The sequence below is a fragment of the Poecilia reticulata genome, linkage group LG14, assembly GCF_000633615.1.
Source record: "Poecilia reticulata strain Guanapo linkage group LG14, Guppy_female_1.0+MT, whole genome shotgun sequence".
NCBI lineage: Eukaryota > Metazoa > Chordata > Actinopteri > Cyprinodontiformes > Poeciliidae > Poecilia > Poecilia reticulata.
Window position 1 is genome coordinate 7118974 of NC_024344.1, and position 21207 is coordinate 7140180.

The 21207-nt window shown below is 36.4% G+C and overlaps 1 protein-coding gene across 3 annotated transcripts in view; it reads left to right on the forward strand.

Moving 5' to 3' along the window:
• cadm2a (cell adhesion molecule 2a) overlaps window positions 1-21207 on the forward strand; it is a 224648-nt gene that overhangs the window by 183976 nt on the left and 19465 nt on the right. For 2 of the 3 annotated variants that reach the window (XM_008427171.2, XM_008427172.2), the window contains 4 exons: window positions 13228-13389; window positions 13942-14032; window positions 14148-14326; window positions 18841-18954. In XM_008427171.2, the coding sequence (XP_008425393.1) occupies window positions 13228-13389; window positions 13942-14032; window positions 14148-14326; window positions 18841-18954 (546 nt within the window). The remainder of the gene's footprint in view (window positions 1-13227; window positions 13390-13941; window positions 14033-14147; window positions 14327-18840; window positions 18955-21207) is intronic. The other variant, XM_017308609.1, reaches the window with a different exon arrangement.

The following is a 21207-nucleotide window of genomic DNA, read 5'->3' on the forward strand; positions in this document are numbered from 1 at the left end:
AGAACAGGATGGCTTTTGTCTCTGAAGAAATAATCAGCAACTGAGTGAGTATCATGTACTTTACTTAAATACATGCCACGATTGTAGCTGTAGAGTAGATGTTTGGTGATATCTTAACTGGTATTCTTGCCTTAATAATAATAATATAATAATAATAATAATAATAATAATAATAATAATAATAATAGTAATAATAGTATTCACTCTAAATAAGCAACATGCCCCTAATAATTAATTATTAGTCTCCAAGCTAATTGATAAATAAACAGCTAATCATTTAGCTCAATCAGTGAACACTCACTTGCTCCCCACTTCTCTCTCACAAACATTCTGCTGGTGTATAATGACAATTATATGTATCTTAAAAACATCAGAAGGAAATCTCTATATGAAAGTCTTCTAGCTGTTTTCTCTTTGTGTTAATTTGCATTTTAATACTATTCTTTGTTTGACTTTCATACTGCTGCAAAGTAGTTCTTGAAAGTTGTGAAGTCTAAAAAAAATGTCCCTTCACCAGTCATTAAAATAAAATACAATGATGTAGTCATATTCTAATTAAATAGCTTGATGAATTCAGTTCTAATAATAGCATACTGTATTCTTAAAAGTAGCTGATCAAATAATGTGCATTGGTTATTAAAAAATGAAATTAGACATCTGTATAGTTTGGAGACTAAACCATTGTGACGTAGATGAAAAACATAGATTGAAATCTTTTTGCATATATAAGATCATGCAGGTTGTGATGATGTAGTTCTATGTTCAAAGAAGTTCCTGCTACAGGTGCTGCAAAACTGGGCATTTAAAATCTAATCTGAAACAAATGTCAGAGTAAGATGGTTGCTAGATCTGCTGTTGAAGTCATTGCAGTCAGTGTTTGGCCCTTCATTGATTCACTGAAGAGACATCTGCCGGTAGCTGCCATTACACCTTTTATACTCTGGCCTCAGTCCAGACAGCTCAGTCTGGTATCAGGCATTAAGGGTTTCCCAGGATCCAGATAAGCAAGGAGATTAGGTGAAATCGATACTGTTCTTCCACACACTTTTAAGTATATATCAGTGTTATCGCTCATTTTAATTACATGGTAGATTATAATTAAATCTGTTATCAGAGTTATTCAGAGTCATGTTGGGCAACCTATCTCTAAAAGGAAAAACAACAACAAGAGAAACTTGTTAATCTAACATGCTCGGTGTGGACAGACTAGAGATTTTCATTCTGATTTAAAACAACATACATTTAATCAAGCATATTTTCTAAATATGAAGTAAGATGCATCAATTTAACGCAACAAAGACTTCCTTAAAAATCGAAATAATTATTTTGACACCATAGTGTATGTAGTTTGGAAACTAAAGAATTTATTTTAGAAAAAAGAATATTTGACCAATGAGGTTCATCTACCAGATGGTCATTCACTCTATGCTCATTTTTCAGCTCATTGACTCTTAAGATTCAACTTATTGGCATTAAAACACTGTTTTCTATACATCAAGCTGTGATGAGTGATAATTTTCAAATAAATTAAGCTTCGTATATCACAGTAAATTATGACTTTTTGTTACACTCAAGTGCATTGTCTAAAGAGTCTATTTGAAATGAAAGTTATTTTTAGAACAGAAAGGCATTTTATGTCCCTGGGCCACATCTGGCCTTTTAGATGTCCATTAGTCGATGCGTAAAGTGTTAATTCCACACTCAAACCTAAATTGACTTTTAAAAAATAACCTTTCTTTTAAGGGTGAATGTTTTCATCTCTCTGTTTGGGATGCTACATTGCCATCCTTCTATGTTCGCCTTTGTTACCTCAAGTAAAAAAAAAAAGGACTGAGATCTATAATTTATAACTTTCCTAATTTACAGTAGCAAGAAAACATACTGAAGTGAGAGTAGCATTACGTCAAAATATTACTCAAGTAGAAGTACAAAGTATGGTGCAGCAAAATTACTCCTAGTTGTACATTGTTTTCAAAAAATGTAATTCAATAAATGTAACCAGTCTAAAAATATACCAGGGCAAATTGCTTATATCACTCAGCCCTACTTTTAAGCATTTATTCATGAAAGTCAAAGGTAAAGTGGTTCTGTTGTTGGGGAAAAGATTGATATCTAGAGGGATGAACATTGTCAGATTAACATAGAAAAATACAAGAACTGTTACTGCTATTTACAGTAACAGTAATAGAAAGTTCAGTTGGCAGTAGGTTATATCAGAGTTTATAGTTCAGTTGCAATAACTACTCTTACCAGCAACTGATAAAAAGAAAAACATACTTAGAGTTTATCATTGACTATCTTTCAGCCAGTGATGCCCTTCAACAACAACAAAACTTGCTCAGGTGGGCTTTTGGCAATTGCTCACCTCTACTATTGAGTGCCGTTCAGATTACCATTCATCTAAAAATAGCAAAGGACTAAATATGAAAGTTAAAAAATAAAAAGCAGTCAGAGCTCAAAGAAAATATCTGAAAAGCTTGAAGAACTAATAATCAGCATCACTTTAAAAGACACTTTAATGCAAAGTATCAATCTGGAGTAGTTCAAAAACACAGTTCTAAGAAGTCTTGTCATTGTTCTCTATTCATTTACCCTAAAAACTAAAGTGTGTACAAGACAAAAAAAAGGCTTTTCATTTCTGTGGTGAAAAATGCATTGATCTCATGAATAATACCATGTCTTTTCAGACAAGTTTTAAATTAGCATCTCATTGTTATGTGTGATACATTTATCAGACACGCTCAGGACCTGTTTACTTCAGCAAAACAAAACAAAAAATCTTTTCTCAGGACTATGATTGACAGACACATTTGCACATAATGTTCATCTTTGTCAAACCAAAATTACCTTCCTGTTACTATCTTACTCCTTCTAGCAATGGGAAGGTGTGGATTATTGTCAGCTTGTTGCAAAACCCCCCATCACCCACCTACTCTAAAAACATAAAAGAGCAGAAACAAGTAAACCTGAAATCCTGCACATGTTGCTGTTCAATGTATGTATGCATACATGCTTGTGTGGGAATACGTGGGTTGCCCTTGAAGTGTTCATCATCCTGGCAGGATCAGTGTGTGTACAATGTGAAAACCCATCTGATTGTGGGGCAACCATGCCGGGAATAAATGACAATTGTGACATATTGGTGTGGGATCTGGGGGAATGGGGAAGATTATATTACCGGCAGAACCACTGAAGCAGTCCATCACCCATTCAGCATGCAGTTAACAGACATCCTATGCTAAGTGTGCGTGTGTGTGTGTGTGTGTGTGTACGCGTGTGTGTGTGTGTGTGTGTGTGTGTGTGTGTGTNGTGTGTGTGTGTGTGTGTGTGTGTGCGTGTGTGTGTGTGTGTCTGCGTGAGCAAAACAGACAGATGGAGCAGACAGCCTGCATGTAAGGACATAAGCTTGTGTGCGTGTGTGTGTGTGTGTGTGTGTGTGTGAAACGGAATCCAATATTCCTATTTCTCATTCTCTTTGTCCCTCGGATCCCCTCAGTCCCCACCCAGTAATGATATATTTCTATCTCAGTTACACACCACAACCCAGAGAGACCTCCTCCAATATCACCACATGTAGGAGTTGTTTACACACCGCTGAACCAGGGGGAGCCGCGTGGAGACCAAAAAAAGACAGAGATGAAATGAATATTTATTTCGAATAAGGGAGAGGATCTTAGCTATCTGACTAGTATTACCATACTCTCTGACCTAAACTGTAGAGGTTATTACTTCATCATGTTGCCCTGTAAATCTATTCCAAAGAGACGTAGAGGGAAAAACATGAGTTTGATTCAGATTCACTCGCGGTCACATCTTTACACTGTCAAACTTTTTAGTCAAGGACAGGGAACTATTACTGCTGACATACCTCGCTCTATTTTAGGTCGTTGTCTGCTGGCTTTTCAATCTGCTATCACTCAAGTCTGCCTGAAGAAGTCGCACGGTGACTGAGCAAGCTTTTGAAATAGTGCTGCGTATTTCTTCATTTATGGGTAATTGCCCTGGACAGCTGTGGGTAAGAGCAGAATAAGGAGGCCATCATTATTCTAAAACTCACCCCAGAACGGCCAATTGAGGAAAGTGTAAAGTAGAAAGCTCCTGGAGTGTCTGTAGGGAAAAAAATGGTTGATAATATGAGTGACATTGCGAAAACTAAAAATAAGAATCAGGTTTGGGAATTTAAAGAAGTTTTCTAGTTAAAAGTGAAATACAGCCAGTTTTGCAGTATTTGACAACCTCGCTTGAACGCTATTTAAAAAAGTCTGCGTTGGGATTACATTTATACTACCCGGCTCCCTGGGTCGTAACAGATCAATGACCATTAAAGATGTAATTTCAAGATGCCTCCTGCAAGTCACAGCGGCATGAATAAAACATACAGTCACAAAAATACATGTTCGCCCTTTCTATCCTGTTACATGTGTACCACAAATAACCATGTGCAGCTGATCAATATGAGATTTAGTGAAATTTGTTGGGCCTATTTTGATGTTAAGTGGATTCAGCTGTTTGTTAGAGTATTTTCACCCAAGGAACTTTTTTCACATTTTGCATGTTACAACCATAAACTTGAATGTTCATAAGAAGAATAAGATATGTGATTTTGAAAATATTTCACCAAAAAAAAAAAAAACATTACGAGTGCAATATATTTGCATTCTACAGTGACTTTTGATTTAGATCAAAAATCCAGTCCTCGGTACTGTCCTGAGACTTTTAGATGCATCTCTGTTTTCACACATCTGAATCAAATGAATCACTCACTACAAGGCCTCTGCAGAGATTAAAGCTTCTGATGAGCCATTTGATTCAGCCGTGTTACAGAAGGGAGAAATCTACAAGTTGCAGAATAGTTGATCTCGAGGACTTGGGCACCCCTGATTTAGATCAAAGCATATTCATGTCTAAGACTGGCCTGGCCAAAGTTAAGACTCCGATTCCATTGAGATTCTGTGGTAAAACTTGAAAACTGACATTCTAAAACATTTTCCATCTCATCTGTAAGAGCTGCGACAGACTGGCGACCTGTCCAGGGTGTACCCCGCCTCTCGCCCGGAACGTTAGCTGGAGATAGACCCCACTGAGGGACAAGGGTGCAAGAAAATGGATGGATGGATGGATGGATGGATGGATGGATGGATGGATGGATCTGTAAGAGCCTGTGCCATTTTGCAAAAAAACAAACAATAAGCAAACATTGAATCTCTTGATAAATAAGTCATACAGACATATCCCAAAAGATGTTTCTGTTTGAGAAAAGTCTTCCTAGCGTTATGCTGCAATCATCATGATTCACAGAGACTAGAGGTTTTATATTTGGATTGTGAAAAATTAAAGAATACTTCTTAAGGCTTTCTTCCAACGGTGGTTTTCTTGACAAAGTTTTGTGGGAGGTTGAATGCATTTTTATTTAGGAGTTTTAGATTAAATGAGGCTGAATACAAATGCATAGCACCCTTTTGAGTAAACTATGCATAGTTTTCTTTGTGTTCTACTATTAGATAATATCCCAATTAAAATCTTCAAAGTTATGTTTGTAATGTGAAAAACGTATTATAGTCAGATCCAAAAATAATAAACCAGAACATCAAAAGCATCCTAAGGTTTTATTGTTGTGTTAATTGTATGTAACTTTGAGTAAATAGGACCTCTTGCAAGTATTTCTGATTCCTCTCTTTTTCTGACACCATAAACTGCGAACAGGTTAACCGACATAGCCTTGAGCACAGAAGTAGATGGGGTAGGAGTGCAACAGCCCACTGCCTATGCGCATTACGGGAAACATTGTGGAGGTGGGCCACCTGTCTCCATTTTAAATGCCAACGCGCCAAGACCGACCGGCCCTCTCCTTTTGGAGTGGAAAGTCATCCTCATGAATCCACAGCCGATACGTCTTAGCTGTGAATGCTTGGGGAGTGTCATGTCAGCGAGGACATTATGACACAGGGCTGCTATGCACTGATAAAGACTCCTAACATCCAACAGCACTCACTGCTCTTAGTCATCTCTTTGGAAAGCACACTCACTGAACTGCTGTAAAACGGCGGTGGATTTACAACAGTATTTATTTACTTTGGCTCTGAATAATCTCAAATTAAATGTGCATCTATACCACAAACTCCAGTTTAGCTAAATAGTACAATGTCACAGTACAAATCCATGCTAGGGCACTCTCATTAGAAAATTTATTTAATGGTTTTAAAGACAATTATTGTCAAATTAAAAAGCATTAGGCTCCATATCTTCTTCGCTGCCATAGAGGTGTAATCCCAGCTGTCGCTGTTGTTGAGAGGCAAGTCACAATGTGGACAGATTAATTGGTTCATTCCAGTCCAAAACTTCCTAAAACTTGCAAAGTCAGTTTATTTAAAATCCATGGATACTGTACGTACAATGTCTCATTGAAATAAATGTAATTAAAGTAATTTTAACACTTATATAATCCCTACGATTTCCAAGTTAAGTAAGCAATAAAATCTCCCTGAATCTTTAGCTAAATTCAAACCTAATCCAGGAACATGGTTTAGTGCAGGATTCAGCAGCATTTTCAATCCAAAGAGACATTTTTGCTCTCACAACTCTGAAGTAAAATTTGTCTAGAACCACAAAACCTACATGATCCATAAAAAAAACTGTGAAAGGTACAAAACATTTTAGGGAAAGTAAACAATTAATTATTTGCCCCCATAATTTGTGGTGCGACTTCAATGTTGATTTTTGTTCTATTTATTTTTGGTAAGACTTGTTTGAAGTGACTGTGAATGGCCTACAGATCCATGTGAGACTCTGGACCCACAGGTTGCAGACCCCTGGTATAGTGGGAACTAAAAGATAGAAGAATGGCATTTACAGTGCTTTCATAAAGACTGAAGAGAACAGCATGAGGAAAGGTGATTCCAGCAGGCGACGGGTCACTTTGCCACTTCAGACCCTTATATCATTGTCATTTTGTCCATTTTGTGCTCATGTACTTAGTAGTGCACAATTCTCTAGGCAATTATTTGAATTATAAATATATTAAAGAGATACTTTTTTTTGAACAACTGAACATTTTTTCTCAGAAGAACCTATTTCTGTTATTCTTATGTTTCCTCCTTTTCAGATTTGTGAGACATGACAGTCTAAAGTATATGTGCTTAGAGAATCAGAATTTACTGTCAGTATATCAAATATATTTAAATATAAAAATAGAAAGAACTTCTTGGACTGCAATATGCATTTACTTACATATTACCAATATGGCCTTAAGCTCTGCATACAAATAATACATTTGGACATTTAGATTCTCTCTACCCTAAATATTCATTTCCTTTTTAAAGACACTTTCGAGTCAGCCATGATTATGCCTGTTTGCTGCCTTGAAGTGACTTATTTAAGGGCTGAGGTGGTAAGGAGGGTAAAAGTTACTTCACTGATGTTATACATGAGCTGGCAAGTAGGTGCAAAGTGGGGTAAGATTTCATTGTTACAAAATAGTCAGAGAAATTACGTAACTAACTGGTTTAATAATTTTAGTTTTATTAACACTTATTACTTTATCATCTTCACATATCTTTCTTGCAAAACGACCTACTTAAGACAATTGGTGGCCCCAAAGGAGTCTCAAGCAGTTATTAGGTTTAGGGAGCAATTACATTTCCTCTAATAAATCAAAACATTATTTAAAAGCTGCAATTTTTTTATCGACTCTGGTTATCTTTGGCTGACAGTAAAATTTGTCAGATGATCTGTAAATAATAATAATAATAATATTAGCAATAATAGTATTGCTTTCTATTGGTTTTGCTTGAGCTAATGACTTCCAGTCTCAGCTGAGATGCAGTTAAGGGTATGTTGAGTCAGCCTTCAGACCCCTGCTGCCAGGATTAGTCAGCACGGTTGCTTGTTGTCAATGATTTCTCCCCCTCCCTGGGAGACCTCCACGGTCTCTGTTGTTTTGTTGCTCCCCTCCAGACCATTTTCTATTCTTGGGTTGTCCTTCTCTCCTGTGAAATGGAATAAAAGGGTCAAATTCTCTCATTTTACGCCTGTCATTTCCATTCCTAATCCTCCAAGCTTGCCTTGGCTCATGCTAGTGGTGCAGAGCTTCCACCCACAGAACAGCATGCCGCAGTCCCTGCCAACTATTACCTCTTTTTCTGTCAGACCACAGGTGAATATTGCAGAACTGCATACCCCTTTCTTTTTCTTTTTTCTTTTTTTGTAGAATAGTCTAACTTTTTCTCTATTTTTCCAAAATTACTTAGGCATGTGAATATTTTTGAAAATCTGTGCAGCTGTTAAAAAATCATTTATGGATTTTCAAAGTACTTAAAATAAAGAAAAGTGATGCTTAATAATGCTTAAACTGAAAAATCAGAACACATTTACAAAAAGTTCTTATTTTTTTTACTTTGTAATGTAAAATAAGCTGATTATTTTAGAAGTGTTTAGCGTATTTAAATGTTCATGTCTCAGTTAGTGTTTAATTATGTTAAATATTCTTAGGGTCACAGGTCTACACAGAAAGCACACAGCTGTGCAGCACTTTTTCTTGGTAAAAACATATTTTTGTGCTAAGGGTGGTTTTCATTTTCAAATATGATAGAAAAGAAGCTGCTTTCTTCCTCGTTATGCAAGTTATCTAAAGCCTGCGTTTATTCTGTGTTTTTTAGCTCCAAGGACAAATGGTCCATGATTTCCCCCTGAAAAAATAAATTCTAATTGGATTCAGTAGATCAAGAGCCAGTTTTCTACCTTACCTTAGAAAATGTTCATTTCCTTGGGCCCACAGATAATAGGCACTGTTTCAAGAATTTACTTACTGTCTTCAACTTTTTTATTAAGAGATTTGACATGCAGCAAAAAGCTGTCTTCACCGATAACGTTTAACAAGTGTTTCTGAGCCACTGCCGTACATTTCACAGTGTCTAGTCTGTTTATGTTTTTAAGGCTTGAGAGAATAAGGTCACAACTTACAGAATACGATTATTTTATCAATTAATCTTTATTTGTATTGCACTCTTACACACAACAAAGTGACCAAAGTGCTACACTGGTAACATTAGCAATAGAATAATAAAAAGAAAATAAAAACACATTGATACAAAATAAAGTGAAGCAATAAAAGCAGAACCAAATAAAACATAACTGACCTAATGCTGTATGCATATTGCTATGATTACCCTTTAAAAAACAACTTAGTCCAAATGAAAGTAATCATAATCATTTATCATTACTTAAGACGATCAGTTTCTCTGATTGTACTCTTTATAGGTAAATGTATGAGTAAAATGAACATTGTTCTCTTATTCTATGAACTACTGACAATGTGTCTCCGAACTTCCAAGCAAACATTTAGTTTTATTTGCAGAAAATGAGAAATGGTCAAAATAACAAAAAAGAGGCAGAGATTTTGCAAAGAAAACAAGTTCATATTCATTTAGAAACACCAAAACTAATGTTTTAACTCAAGAAGAGCTCAGAAATCAATATTTGGTGGAACAACCAGGAGGTTTTTAATGCTATTCAGTGCAGTGGTCTCTTAATTTTTTCCAGAGCTGTATGTACTGTATATATATGCATAAATGTTTTGATTGGCATGCCAGAGCCTTACAGGCTTTTCAGTCTTGGCTATGTTTAAAATGTGTTAGGATATTGTATTTTTAGACCAATTAAACTAATATTCGCAGACACCTTTGCACACACATTTTGTCTGTTTGTGTTTACATATGCAATATAAAAATGTCTCAGTTATGGTAATATATAAAAATGTATCTAATCTTTTCGGCTGATGGTTTTAAAAGAAGACAGTTTGTCAGTTTTATACTTCTCTTTTTGAATCATACCTTGCAGTGGCAGTCAATTTGAACTATCACACAGAAAACAAAAATAAGAGATTGCTTTCAAGTATGGAGGAACAAAGAGAAACAGAAAAACAACAGAAAAACCAGCTCGACGTGTTGCTTAAAGAGTATATGAATTTTGGCAGGGAAAAGAAAGTCAAGTCAGTCTGGTAGAACGTTGAAAAGACACGGAAACAGTTTCTACCGAGCAAGTATTCCGAATAAATATTAATGGAAAATGTTTGCTCCTCTGATACCTTCATTGAGTTAAAAAATAATATGTTTCAGTTTAGTCTTTATAAAGAAACCCATCCATATTCGCTGTCAGTTGTTGATTGGATGGATGTTGCTAACTCTGCAGGCCTGTCAGTCATTCATCTCTTGGGGAGCCATTCTTATAGCCTCAGTTTGTGGAAGTGGCTCAACAGAATAGTTGATTGGCAGAATTTAGAGGTAGAATAGACAGTAAGGAGGGATGCTGGGAAAGTGGAGCAGCTAAGCAGTGTGGGGGTAAGGATGCAGAGCATAAATGGCCTCTTTAGAAGGCACAAAACACATGGTCACTGTGAGAAATACACGGCACAGGGAGCAAATACTTTAATTATTGAAAGTTGCAAAAGTAAAACTTCGATATTTAAAAATAAAATTATTTTGTAAAACGTCTCAAACTATTGGTCTAAATATTATCTATTGTTAACTGGACATGACATAATTCAGTCCAAATTCTTTGAAAAGCTGTGAAACAGCGCTTTATATCAGATGCCAAATTCAGCATAATTAGTCAGCTATGGTAATCTCACGGTACTTTCAAATGATTTTTATTTCATCTGTCATTGTGTCTATCTTTCTGCTGAGAACCCAAAAGTCAAATACACAAACTTGTTAAAAGTGGTGAAGGCTTTATTGGTGTTTATGTAGCCATGTGTTGGCAGCCCAGCAGTTCAAACACCCTTCACCCACGCAGTGCGTATTGCCATTGAAGCTGAATATTGGCAGTGTGCTGCAGCTGTACTAATGACAGATAAGGAACCTAACGTTACATGAAAACTAACAATTTACTGAGTTCTCAGCAGGCTTTCCTGGTGGGGGGGGGAGCTGTGGAGGGACAGTTGTAGTGCAGCAGAGAGCAAAGGCAAGGGACCTGTAGGGTGCACTTGTTCATATTTTCAGATTAAATCCAATTCAGAACTCCCTGCTGCATCTTTACATCACTTTACAACCTCTTGGCTCTATACTTCTCTATGTCAAGTTCTGATTTATCCATCCATCCATTTTCTTGCACCCTTTTTCCCTCAGTGGGGTCGGGAGGGGTGCTGGTGCCCATCTCCAGCCAACGTTTCGGGCGAGAGGCGGGGTACACCCTGGACAGGTCGCCAGTCTGTCGCAGGGCAACACAGAGACACACAACCATGCACACACACACTCATACCTAGGAGCAATTTGGAGAGGCCAATTAACCTGACAGTCATGTTTTTGGACTGTGGGAGGAAACCGGAGTACCCGGAGAAAACCCACGCATACACAGGGAGAACATGCAAACTCCATGCAGAAAGACCCCAGGCTGGGAATCGAACCCAGAGCCTTCTTGCTGCAAGGCAACAGCTCTACCAACTGCGCCACTGTGCAGCCCAAGTTCTGATTTAGAAGACATTAATTCTTCTTTTGCTCATTATTGTGACATTTAGCAAATGGAAATAATTTAGATGATTCTAACTTCTCTCAGACAGGAGAAGTTTGGTGTGATTTAATTTCGAACTGTAAAAAAACCCAGATGCATGTTTCTTTTTTGTCAACTGTATGTTGACAGTGATTGGATAAGGCATCATTGCCTGGTAATTTGCATTAGATCATGTTCCACTCCTACTAAAATATCAATTTGATCTGAAGCATCTAATTTAATTTAACTTACAGAATGTGACATTTTGAATTGCATTTATTTTTCTGTGCTTGAGACATGTACAGTGCTTAATCGTCTGAGTTGCTGGACCTTTTGTTGTTTTGTCCTGATATAGTTAGGTATAACTATATAAGTAAAGCATGATTAAATCATTTCACATTTTTTTTCTGAACACATCTGTTTTGCCCTCATACTTATCATTCTGTCACAGCAACTTCAGCAACACTTTGCTAAATTGAAAAATATTAAGGATGTACTGTATGCATATTTTGCTTATATCTACGCACAGTCTTATATGGCTCGTGTTCAAATAATTCAAAACTCCCTTTAATGCTTTTGCTGGCATAAAATAGATAGTATCAAATAGATCTGGGGCTGTTTAAGAAGTTCTGAAGTAAAATTTTCCACAAAGAAAAAAACTAAACTAAATAAATTATTGTGAAGTAAATAAAGCTTGAAGAAAGTTTGATATGGAACTAAAAATCAATAGTCTCTACAAATGTCTGACCCCAAATCACATAAAATATTCAGGATAACCCAGTCAAACTCATTTAACTTTTTTAATAACACGTTTATCTATTCTGTTGTATTTTAAGAGAGTCACGTGAAGCGGAAAGTTGAAATAATGAATTGATAAACAAACAAAACTTGAGGACATTATGCAAATGATTGGAGGAAGCTTTTTGATTGCATTGCTAATGAACACAAAAATGTGGATCAGCAGTTTTTGTACAGAGTTAGAAGCAGGTGTTGCGAGGATTGCTCTGCCAAGGAGTTGATTAGATGAATAGGTGTAATAGGTGATAGTTTGCTGAAAGACAAACATTTGAGTTTTTGACCCTGTTGGGCTTGACAGAGTTGTGCAGAAGTAGAAAGTTGAGAAGAGGTATTAAACGGTTTGAGATTAACATGAGACTGATTCCGTGGGATGCACAAATAAGAGGTGGTAAATAGGAGTTTGTGTAATCAAGAAGCACTATTTCTTTTTCCTTTTTATGTGTATTTTTGCCGAAGGGTATGCAGCCAAAAAAAGTGACCCTCCACAACATTAATATTTGAACCCACATGAGCTCAAAATGTTTGTCTGCAAAGAATATCTTCGTGTAATGGTTACTGTTGACCTTATTGTCAGTGCCTCACAGCAGTGAGTGTCCATGTTGATGCAGATACACGAACTAAAGCTCAGTAAGACCTTTTTTTTTTCTTTTCCCATCTGCTTGAGCTTTATGCTACTACAATCTTTACAAGAACACCGTTCTGCTTGGATGCCCTGAAAGTGCAGAAAGCATGTAAACAAGACAAATAATAATTAGCCGTAAACTTTAAATGCATAATTAAACTTTTTGGAATTGCATGTGCATTCTTTCTGGAAATTATCCATATTAAATGGATATACAGATGGTTTTAATGTAAAACATAGCCATTACGTTTGTACATCTAAACAATGCTTTGCCAGAGTGCGCTGTGCTGCTGGGGTGACATCCTCCCATTGTTTTCTCTTCACAGGTGCCAAAGAGGTGAATGCAAGTGGGAAGACGTTCACGGTGCGGAGTTCTCTACAGCTACACGTGGACAGAAATGATGACGGCGTGGCCTACACCTGCAGAGTAGACCATGTTGCACTCGCACAGGCACCCCAGCAGGCCACCGAAGTACTGGAGGTCCACTGTGAGTAAATGCCCAAAACATATGCTGTCAAGCACGGACAAAAGAGGATTATGTGGACATGAGTGAAAATGAAAATAGCAATAGAGGATAGTACAAAATTATGCACTAAATATTGATAGATATATGTAGATATAGTCTGTGATAAAAACATATTTTAAATTAATAATGATTTTTTTTCCCCTAAATTTAGCTGTTTTGAACATCAACAACATGTTCAGTAATGACGATTGTACAGTGTTGTTGGTGTGAAGGATGTAATGACACACAAACCGTCAACAGGCTTAGTAAGCTTTGCATTTGGAGTTCATTGCATGAAAACATGGTACTAAATGAGGTGCTATTTCTTATAAAAAATATTAGAATTGTTGCTCTCTTAGAATTAGAGATATCTAAAAAAGAAAATAAAAATCTGTCTTAATGGAGGGATCATTTGTCCACTAATCCTTATCCTAATGTTAGCTGTAGGATAATTATAAGAGAGGATGGTTTTACAAATATTAATGTGTTCCATTACTACTTGCCATTAGTTGAAACTCTTCCTGTCTATCCTAGATGCTCCTCGTGTGGAAATCATTAAATCAACTACTGTCCCTCAGGAGGGCCAATACTTAAAGCTGGAGTGTTTCTCCAGAGGAAACCCATCGTAAGTGTTTTCTGCTCTCCATTGTTTTAGTTTTCTATGTTTTATTATATTCTTCATTCTTGCAGCGAGTTTGACCTTTTTAAAAAAAATAAAAATAAAAAATCTCAAATAACAGACCAGATCCTGTGATGTGGACGAAGGACGGTGGTGATCTTCCTGACCTTGACAGGATAATTGTCGAGGGGAGGGAGCTCACCTTTACTTCACTCAACAAGACAGACAATGGGACCTACCGCTGTGAAGCCAGCAACCATCTTGGGACCAGCAGTGCTGAATATGTTCTCTACGTGTATGGTGAGTTCAATGGAAAGGTTGATGTGTGAATGATTGTGTTTTATGCAATGACAGACAAAAATAAAGGTACAGAGTTATCTTTATCAGATAATTACTTAAACCTACTCAAAGACAAATAGGTTAAATGCTACAACCTACAGAATGACTCCTTGGATTCCATTTATACTCCACATGAATAGTGGAAAAAGAGTTGCATAAACAGGATTATAATACCTCCTGATCTGCATAGTGTATAACTGCAAAAAGTGATTAGGGGTGCCATCCTTCACATGGAAAATATAGGCCTCAGGTGCCACAAATGCCACCAGTGCCTTTCCTTAAATAAACCTTTGTCCCAGATCCTCCACACAGTCTCTCTCTCTCACACACACACAGGCACATACGCATACCTAAAGGGAAATGTGTGAGGGAGGCAGAATTTAGTGCTGCGTTGTCAAGAATATCATGATAAGTAATTCCTAGTAACGCCAGAGGAGGTGGAGGATAAAGCGACTCAGTGTCAGGAAAAACAGATAGTTCTTTCTCCCTTCTGTTCCTGCTCTGCCATTTGTCTCCTGGTATTAAATAATAAAAAATACAAAAGAGTACAAGCAGAGCAGTGACAACTGAGCTTTGGAGACGTTTGACAGCTTTCAATGATTGGTAAAAAGAAGTGTCTTTTCGCAGATCGATAACAGATTACATGAATGTTGGTACATTGGTCCAAGGATGTTACATTTGATTTATCTCAAAGATTTATCTGAATAAAAAACAAGAAAAACATAGTACATGTCAAGTTATGCTTGCCTCGACAGCATATGAAGAGCACAAGGTAGCACTGAGAAGACTGAATGAGTAAGGATAAAAAACGTTATATTAATTGATTGTAAAAAAGATCACTGGTCAGGGCTTATCAAATCACATTTTCCCACGTAAAGGACATTATCAGAATTACCAAAGTTAACACATTTTTTAAAAATGCTCACCAAAAAGTTTAACAAACAGAATAAAAAATGAGCAGCAGCTTAAAAAAAACATTTTACAAGACCTACATGATTCAACTCAGTGAACAAATAACAACAGTACTAAAGTTAGGGACACTAGACAATTCTTTAACTAATGTTATCTGTAATTTCCAATCTGAAACAGTTTGCACATAGTTTGATGGTGTGGACCAGTCGCTAACCCTACTGCAAATGGATGTGGCCAAATTTTGATGTGGCCAAATAGACAGCGTAAGGGTGAAAATGCTTTTGATTTTTTTAGGTTTTAGCTATTTATATTGTAAAATGAGGTCATCTTTCCAGTGGTTTAGTTTTAAATAATCGATAAAACACGATTATTTTTAACGATGGAATCCAAACATATAGTATTGTATTTCAAGCTAAAATGATAATTTTTTCATGTTAAAATTTGTCCAACAACCCACTAACACTCTTGCAGTTATAACATGCCATTGCATACCATTCATTTTCACGTACACCTTTCATATCACCCAGGTGCAGACTACCTGGGTGACACCACTCCCTCTTCAGTATACCTCACTCTTCTACCTGCCAGGGCTCCCCCTTCCTCCCTGTGTCCTCTACTTTTGCTTTTATAAAACTGTAATAGAGTGCCACACCTTTCTGCAGACAGCCTCATCAGTGAACAACAATGTTGCAGTTTCCATCTAGGAAGTTTTAGTAATGTCATTGGCCCTTTGAACAGCATGTCAGTGTCATGTAGCTTGAAAATCTAGCTTGTCATGCTCAATGCTACTGAAGAAAAAGCTAAATCATATCATACAAGTAACTGGCAATGTTTCTATCTATCATTTTAATCTACTGTTAATGTAGCAAATTAATTGCAAATATGGAAATTAGCATTTTGTTTCTTGTAAATGCTATGTGATATTTTTTATAGATCATTTCAAATGTAATAACGTTAATTACAAGTCTATTACTGCCATAATTAGCTAAATGATCTATTCATGCATTTAGAGCCACAAATTAGGATCAAGCCTGGCTAATTAGGCATACCATCTAATATTTTTTGCTTTTTTCATATTCAAATCCTTCATGATAAAGCAAGATGTAGTGTGGCTTTTACAAAAAGATTTCAGATAGACATAAAAGAGATACATTTGGATGAAACTTATTAATAAAAATGAACAAATAGATGCAAATTAGGTACGAATATTATCGTATGGTATTACCATTTTTTTCAAGACTTAACATTACCCATTCATCAACTTCTTCCACAAACCCTTTTATTCATTTTTTGACTAATAGAATAAATGTTGCATCTCCTAATTAATGGGCTTTTCACACACCATGGTTATGTGTCTGTGCCTAACAATTCCTTTAAATGCCAGATGAAGCTAAAAGCTAGAACAACCAATGCACATAATGACGCGGATGATATTAAACTGACAAATTCTGCTGCACAAAAAAGGCTATTGGGTACAGCAGGGTCAAAGAAGCCTATTCAGATTCATTACTTCTTCGCCTGAAATGGCACCAAGCCTGTTTCTACCCTTCATTAGTGATTAGCACACCTTTTAGCCTTTTACAACTGCCTCCATAATTCTTGAAAAATACCTTTTTAATGGTCCTGCTCCAAGGGGGAGACGTTTTCTCTCCTACCCATTTCCTGCAGATATGCAGTTAGCTGCTCTGTGAGTCACGATCAAATGTCACCAAGACACAGAGGACGGTTGGCCCTGAGAAAGACGACTACAGCCAATTAAAAGCCTCTGGTTCACCATAAAATGCAGAGTGACATAAACATTAAAGCCAAGGTGGTAGTGTAACCTCATTAACTTGGTCACACAATGTTTCAGTCCCTTTTTCTCTTTGGCCTGAGCAGATGACAGCGAGAAACACTTCCTAGCATGAAATCTGAAACAGAGCGCGATAATGATGACCCGATCACCTCTTCTGAAAGCACCCTTGAAAATGTGTAATTGGCACAGATCTTTTGTCAAATTAATGTCTTCATTTGGTGGAATTTAACTTTCTGTCTCCAGAGACATAGACAGCATTAGCAGATTCAATTCAAGGTTATTTCTGTTCCATTGCTATAAAAAAGAGAGACCCACATTTAAAGATGGCTATTTAAGATTACTGCAAAGACAATTTGTAGTGAACATGCGCATGCACATATGTTTTGTGTTTTCCACTTTTAAGTAAATATAGATATTAGGGTTACTTATAACAGGGTAAACAAATGGAAGCAAAAATGGAAGTAAAGATTGTTGGTTTTGACTAAAATTAACCAGATTGTTCACTTGGGATGATTTGATGATCTAAACAAAGTAACATCACTGCATCTGTTGCTTTAATAATGAGATTTTACATAAATATTATTGCAATAAATCCACCTTAAGAGCAGAATTACCAATGATATACCCAAAATCGAAATAAACATTCACAGAAACAGACTGGAAATATCCTTGGTCAGTAGTAAAATAGTTATATATGGAGTTCATTTGTGTTGTTTAGAAAGGAGACCTAGGGTGGTTGTAACGTGGGTCAGTGTAACACTTCCATTTTCTCCTGTCAGGAACAAGTTTCAGATCATGTGATTCACTCTGTACATTACACCCCACATGAAGATATAGCACCCTGAAGCAGAGATAAGAGTTTTAAGTGGTAACGTTTCAGTTTTGATTCTATTCTTGTCCATTGTCCCAAGAATTTGAGTTGTGGTTGTTTTTTTCATAACCCTTAAAATACTAAAGTTTCCACCTTTTCTGTATCGTATGTACAGCGTCTTGCATAAGTATTTTACAACTTGAACTTTACTATATTTTGCCAAAGAATAAATAAAGAATTTTCTGGATTTTCTTTGATCTATATAAACACAAAGTAGCACATAACTGCTTTCATTTGTTCACAATAATGGATAGCAAGAAACTAAAATTAATGTTCAAAACAGGCAAACAAAATGTCTTGTCTGAATTTAGATGCAGCCCTCATTTTTCTTTAGATTTTGTATTTGGCTAGTATTTATTCCTCACAATAATGTGTGACGTTGTGTTGGTATATTATATGAAATTCAAATACATAGAGTATTGCAGTTATGGTGTGATCAAATGCAAAACTGTTCAAAAGGAGTCAATGCTTTTGCAAAGCACTGTATGGGACACTTACCTAACTTACACATTTTCAGTTCACATTTGTACATTAATTTCTACATCTATGTTAAGAAATTTACTGGCCTCACACATGCAAGAAAATGATTTAGTGGGTGAACAAAAACATTTCCAGTGTCACCACAGGATGTGTTACAAGTTGCACAACTTTCACTTACTGACATTGAATGTTTGTTCTTTTTGTCCCTGAAATAACCAATAAAAAATGTAATTGTAAACATGCGTGACTAGTTTGAATCACATTTTAACTAAATAGTCTAACTATTACGACCTCTAAGTTAGACAAAGAGATGTCACAAATGCTGAACTGTCCCCGTTCTCCCAAACATCACTTCTTTGTGTGAATTCATTTGTTGCTGTATTATTTTTGTGTATGTCTGTCTGTGCCCCCCACCAGACGCTCCCACCACCTTGCCTCCATCCACCACACCCCCCCTACATCCCATCCTTCCAGATCCTACTGTTCAGTTAAGCACCCACGCCTCAGACCCCACAGTCACTGGCAGCAGAGGTACAGTAACACCCCACATATCACCACTACCCCCTCGGCATGCTACTTTATACTTCACTTTTCTTCTTTACACTTGCATCTTTTCCTTTTCTGTTCAAGTTGTTGCCTTAATCCTATGACATGTTTAATCTTCTAGAGTTTAAAAGAAGTTGTGAGGTTTTTGTTGTTTTGTTTTTTTCCAACAGTGATACAAGAACATAAAATCCACCAAATACATTGACTTTCCATTTGGTATTTCACACTCTGATGTGCTTCCTGGACCCTGAAGCATCAAAACAACAAGAGTTTAAGTGAGATTGTGTGGAATACTATTGTTTCTTTCTGGAAAATCAAGAGGTTCTAAATCCTGCTTCACACCAGATTCAGACAGTATCCATGACCTTTGTGGTCATTTGAGGTCATCAGGGCAAATCTGAAGAAATGAATCCCAGAAAAAGGACAATCATTGTTATGTTGCAATCATAGTATTTGCCTTCACAGCTGCTTTCTCAGCCGTCCTTCCACAATCCTAACATCATTGGCAATATCTTTGATTTTCAATATTCCCTCAAAATCTGTTTAATTTCTCTATAAATATAGCTTCTGCGCCTGCGTCATATGTTTAATCCTCTTTGTAATGGAAACACCTTTAGAACTTTAATTATTTTATCAGTACCATCAGTGGATGCCAACTACAGGAGTCTGTGTACAAATCACAGAACAGCACCTTCCTGCACAGTAATTGTAATCTTGCATGGCGTTGTGTGTATATCTCGGGAAGAACAATTAGCATCAATCATATGCACACAATCCAAAATGTATGTAGTATTTAGTGATATCTGTGAGCTGATCACATCAACCATATGGAACCTTGTGTGACAATTATTGTATAATGATATTATAAACTCTATGACGCATTGCTTGCAATTTCTTCTGCTTCTCCAGCTCCTTCCCCCTCATTGCTAAATAAAGTGCCAGGATTCCTTTTGATGATGTGTGAGGTACAGTTTACATTTGAATTGCAGCCTAAATATCTGCCAGGGTTCTGTGGTTAACCCATTTGTGTCTTTTGGTTTCTGTTCTTGCTCTTGAGAAACAGAAAGACAGTTGTCTTTTCTGTCAATATTTACTACACAAGGTATAAGATATTTTCTTTTGCCTTTATTGTTATATATTGTCATATTCAAAATACATTGAGTCTAGGGAAGCTAGACACACTTTGTAATATAATTGCACATTGACATACTTTTAAGGCTTAAAACCAATAAAAAAGCAGTTTAAAATTAGAATATTACATCAGATCAATGAAATGTTTTATTGTACATTCTGATTGGTTTAATATGACTGAAGTCTTTCATCATCCATTTGACATGGTTACTCTTTTTTTAGAACTTAAAACCATTATTACTAAAATTATTTAAACAGTACTAAAAACTGTTCTAAATTTAAAAGAGCCAGAAACGTTATTTTGGGTACCAAAGCAAAATTCTTACTGGAAGCCCTGTAATGTATTCCCTATGAGGAGCTGGAAGACATTGCTGGGAATTGAGAAGTTTTGGCATTGCTGCAACCCACGTAAATTGTATTAAGCAAAAAACAAGAAAGGAAATTGAAAACTGCTGTGAGAATATCACTTCTTTAGCCAAATGCCTTAACCAAGTGTTGACATGAACAGAAAGCTGCAACAGAGGTATAATTACAATAATTCAACTAATTTTATCTTACCTGTGGTTTTTAAGGGTTTTTTAAATGAGTTTCACTGGAAATGTAAACACATTTTTACACTAGGTATTTTTATCATGTACGTTTAGCTTTTTTCTCTAGACATTTAATTGAATTTTACTTTTTCTGTATTCCTAAACTGAACGTTTTATTGCAGATGGGGGTTTTTCCCTATTAGTCTACCCTTACTTTTACTGTTCCAGATCCACAATTGCAGAATAATTTTACTTTATCACTCATCCTTTCTGTAAATTACCATCTTGTAAGCCTCACAGGACACTTGAGTCCCCCTCCACATTTTCTCTACATTTTCCTTTGTTGCATCTTTCCCTGTTCTCTCCTCTGCCTACCCTTCATCTCTCTGAAGATCTTGTTTGATAACTGGCTTCCAGCACAACATTGGATGTTCATCACTGGTGTTCTTTGGTTTCTTTTCTGATGTCTGTTTAGGTAGTTCAGGGACACAAGGAATGTCGAGCTTTTCAGTTGTATCTTATGGGAATCTACATATCGGAATTCTATACGGCATTCTCAGTCACAGGATACCGTCCT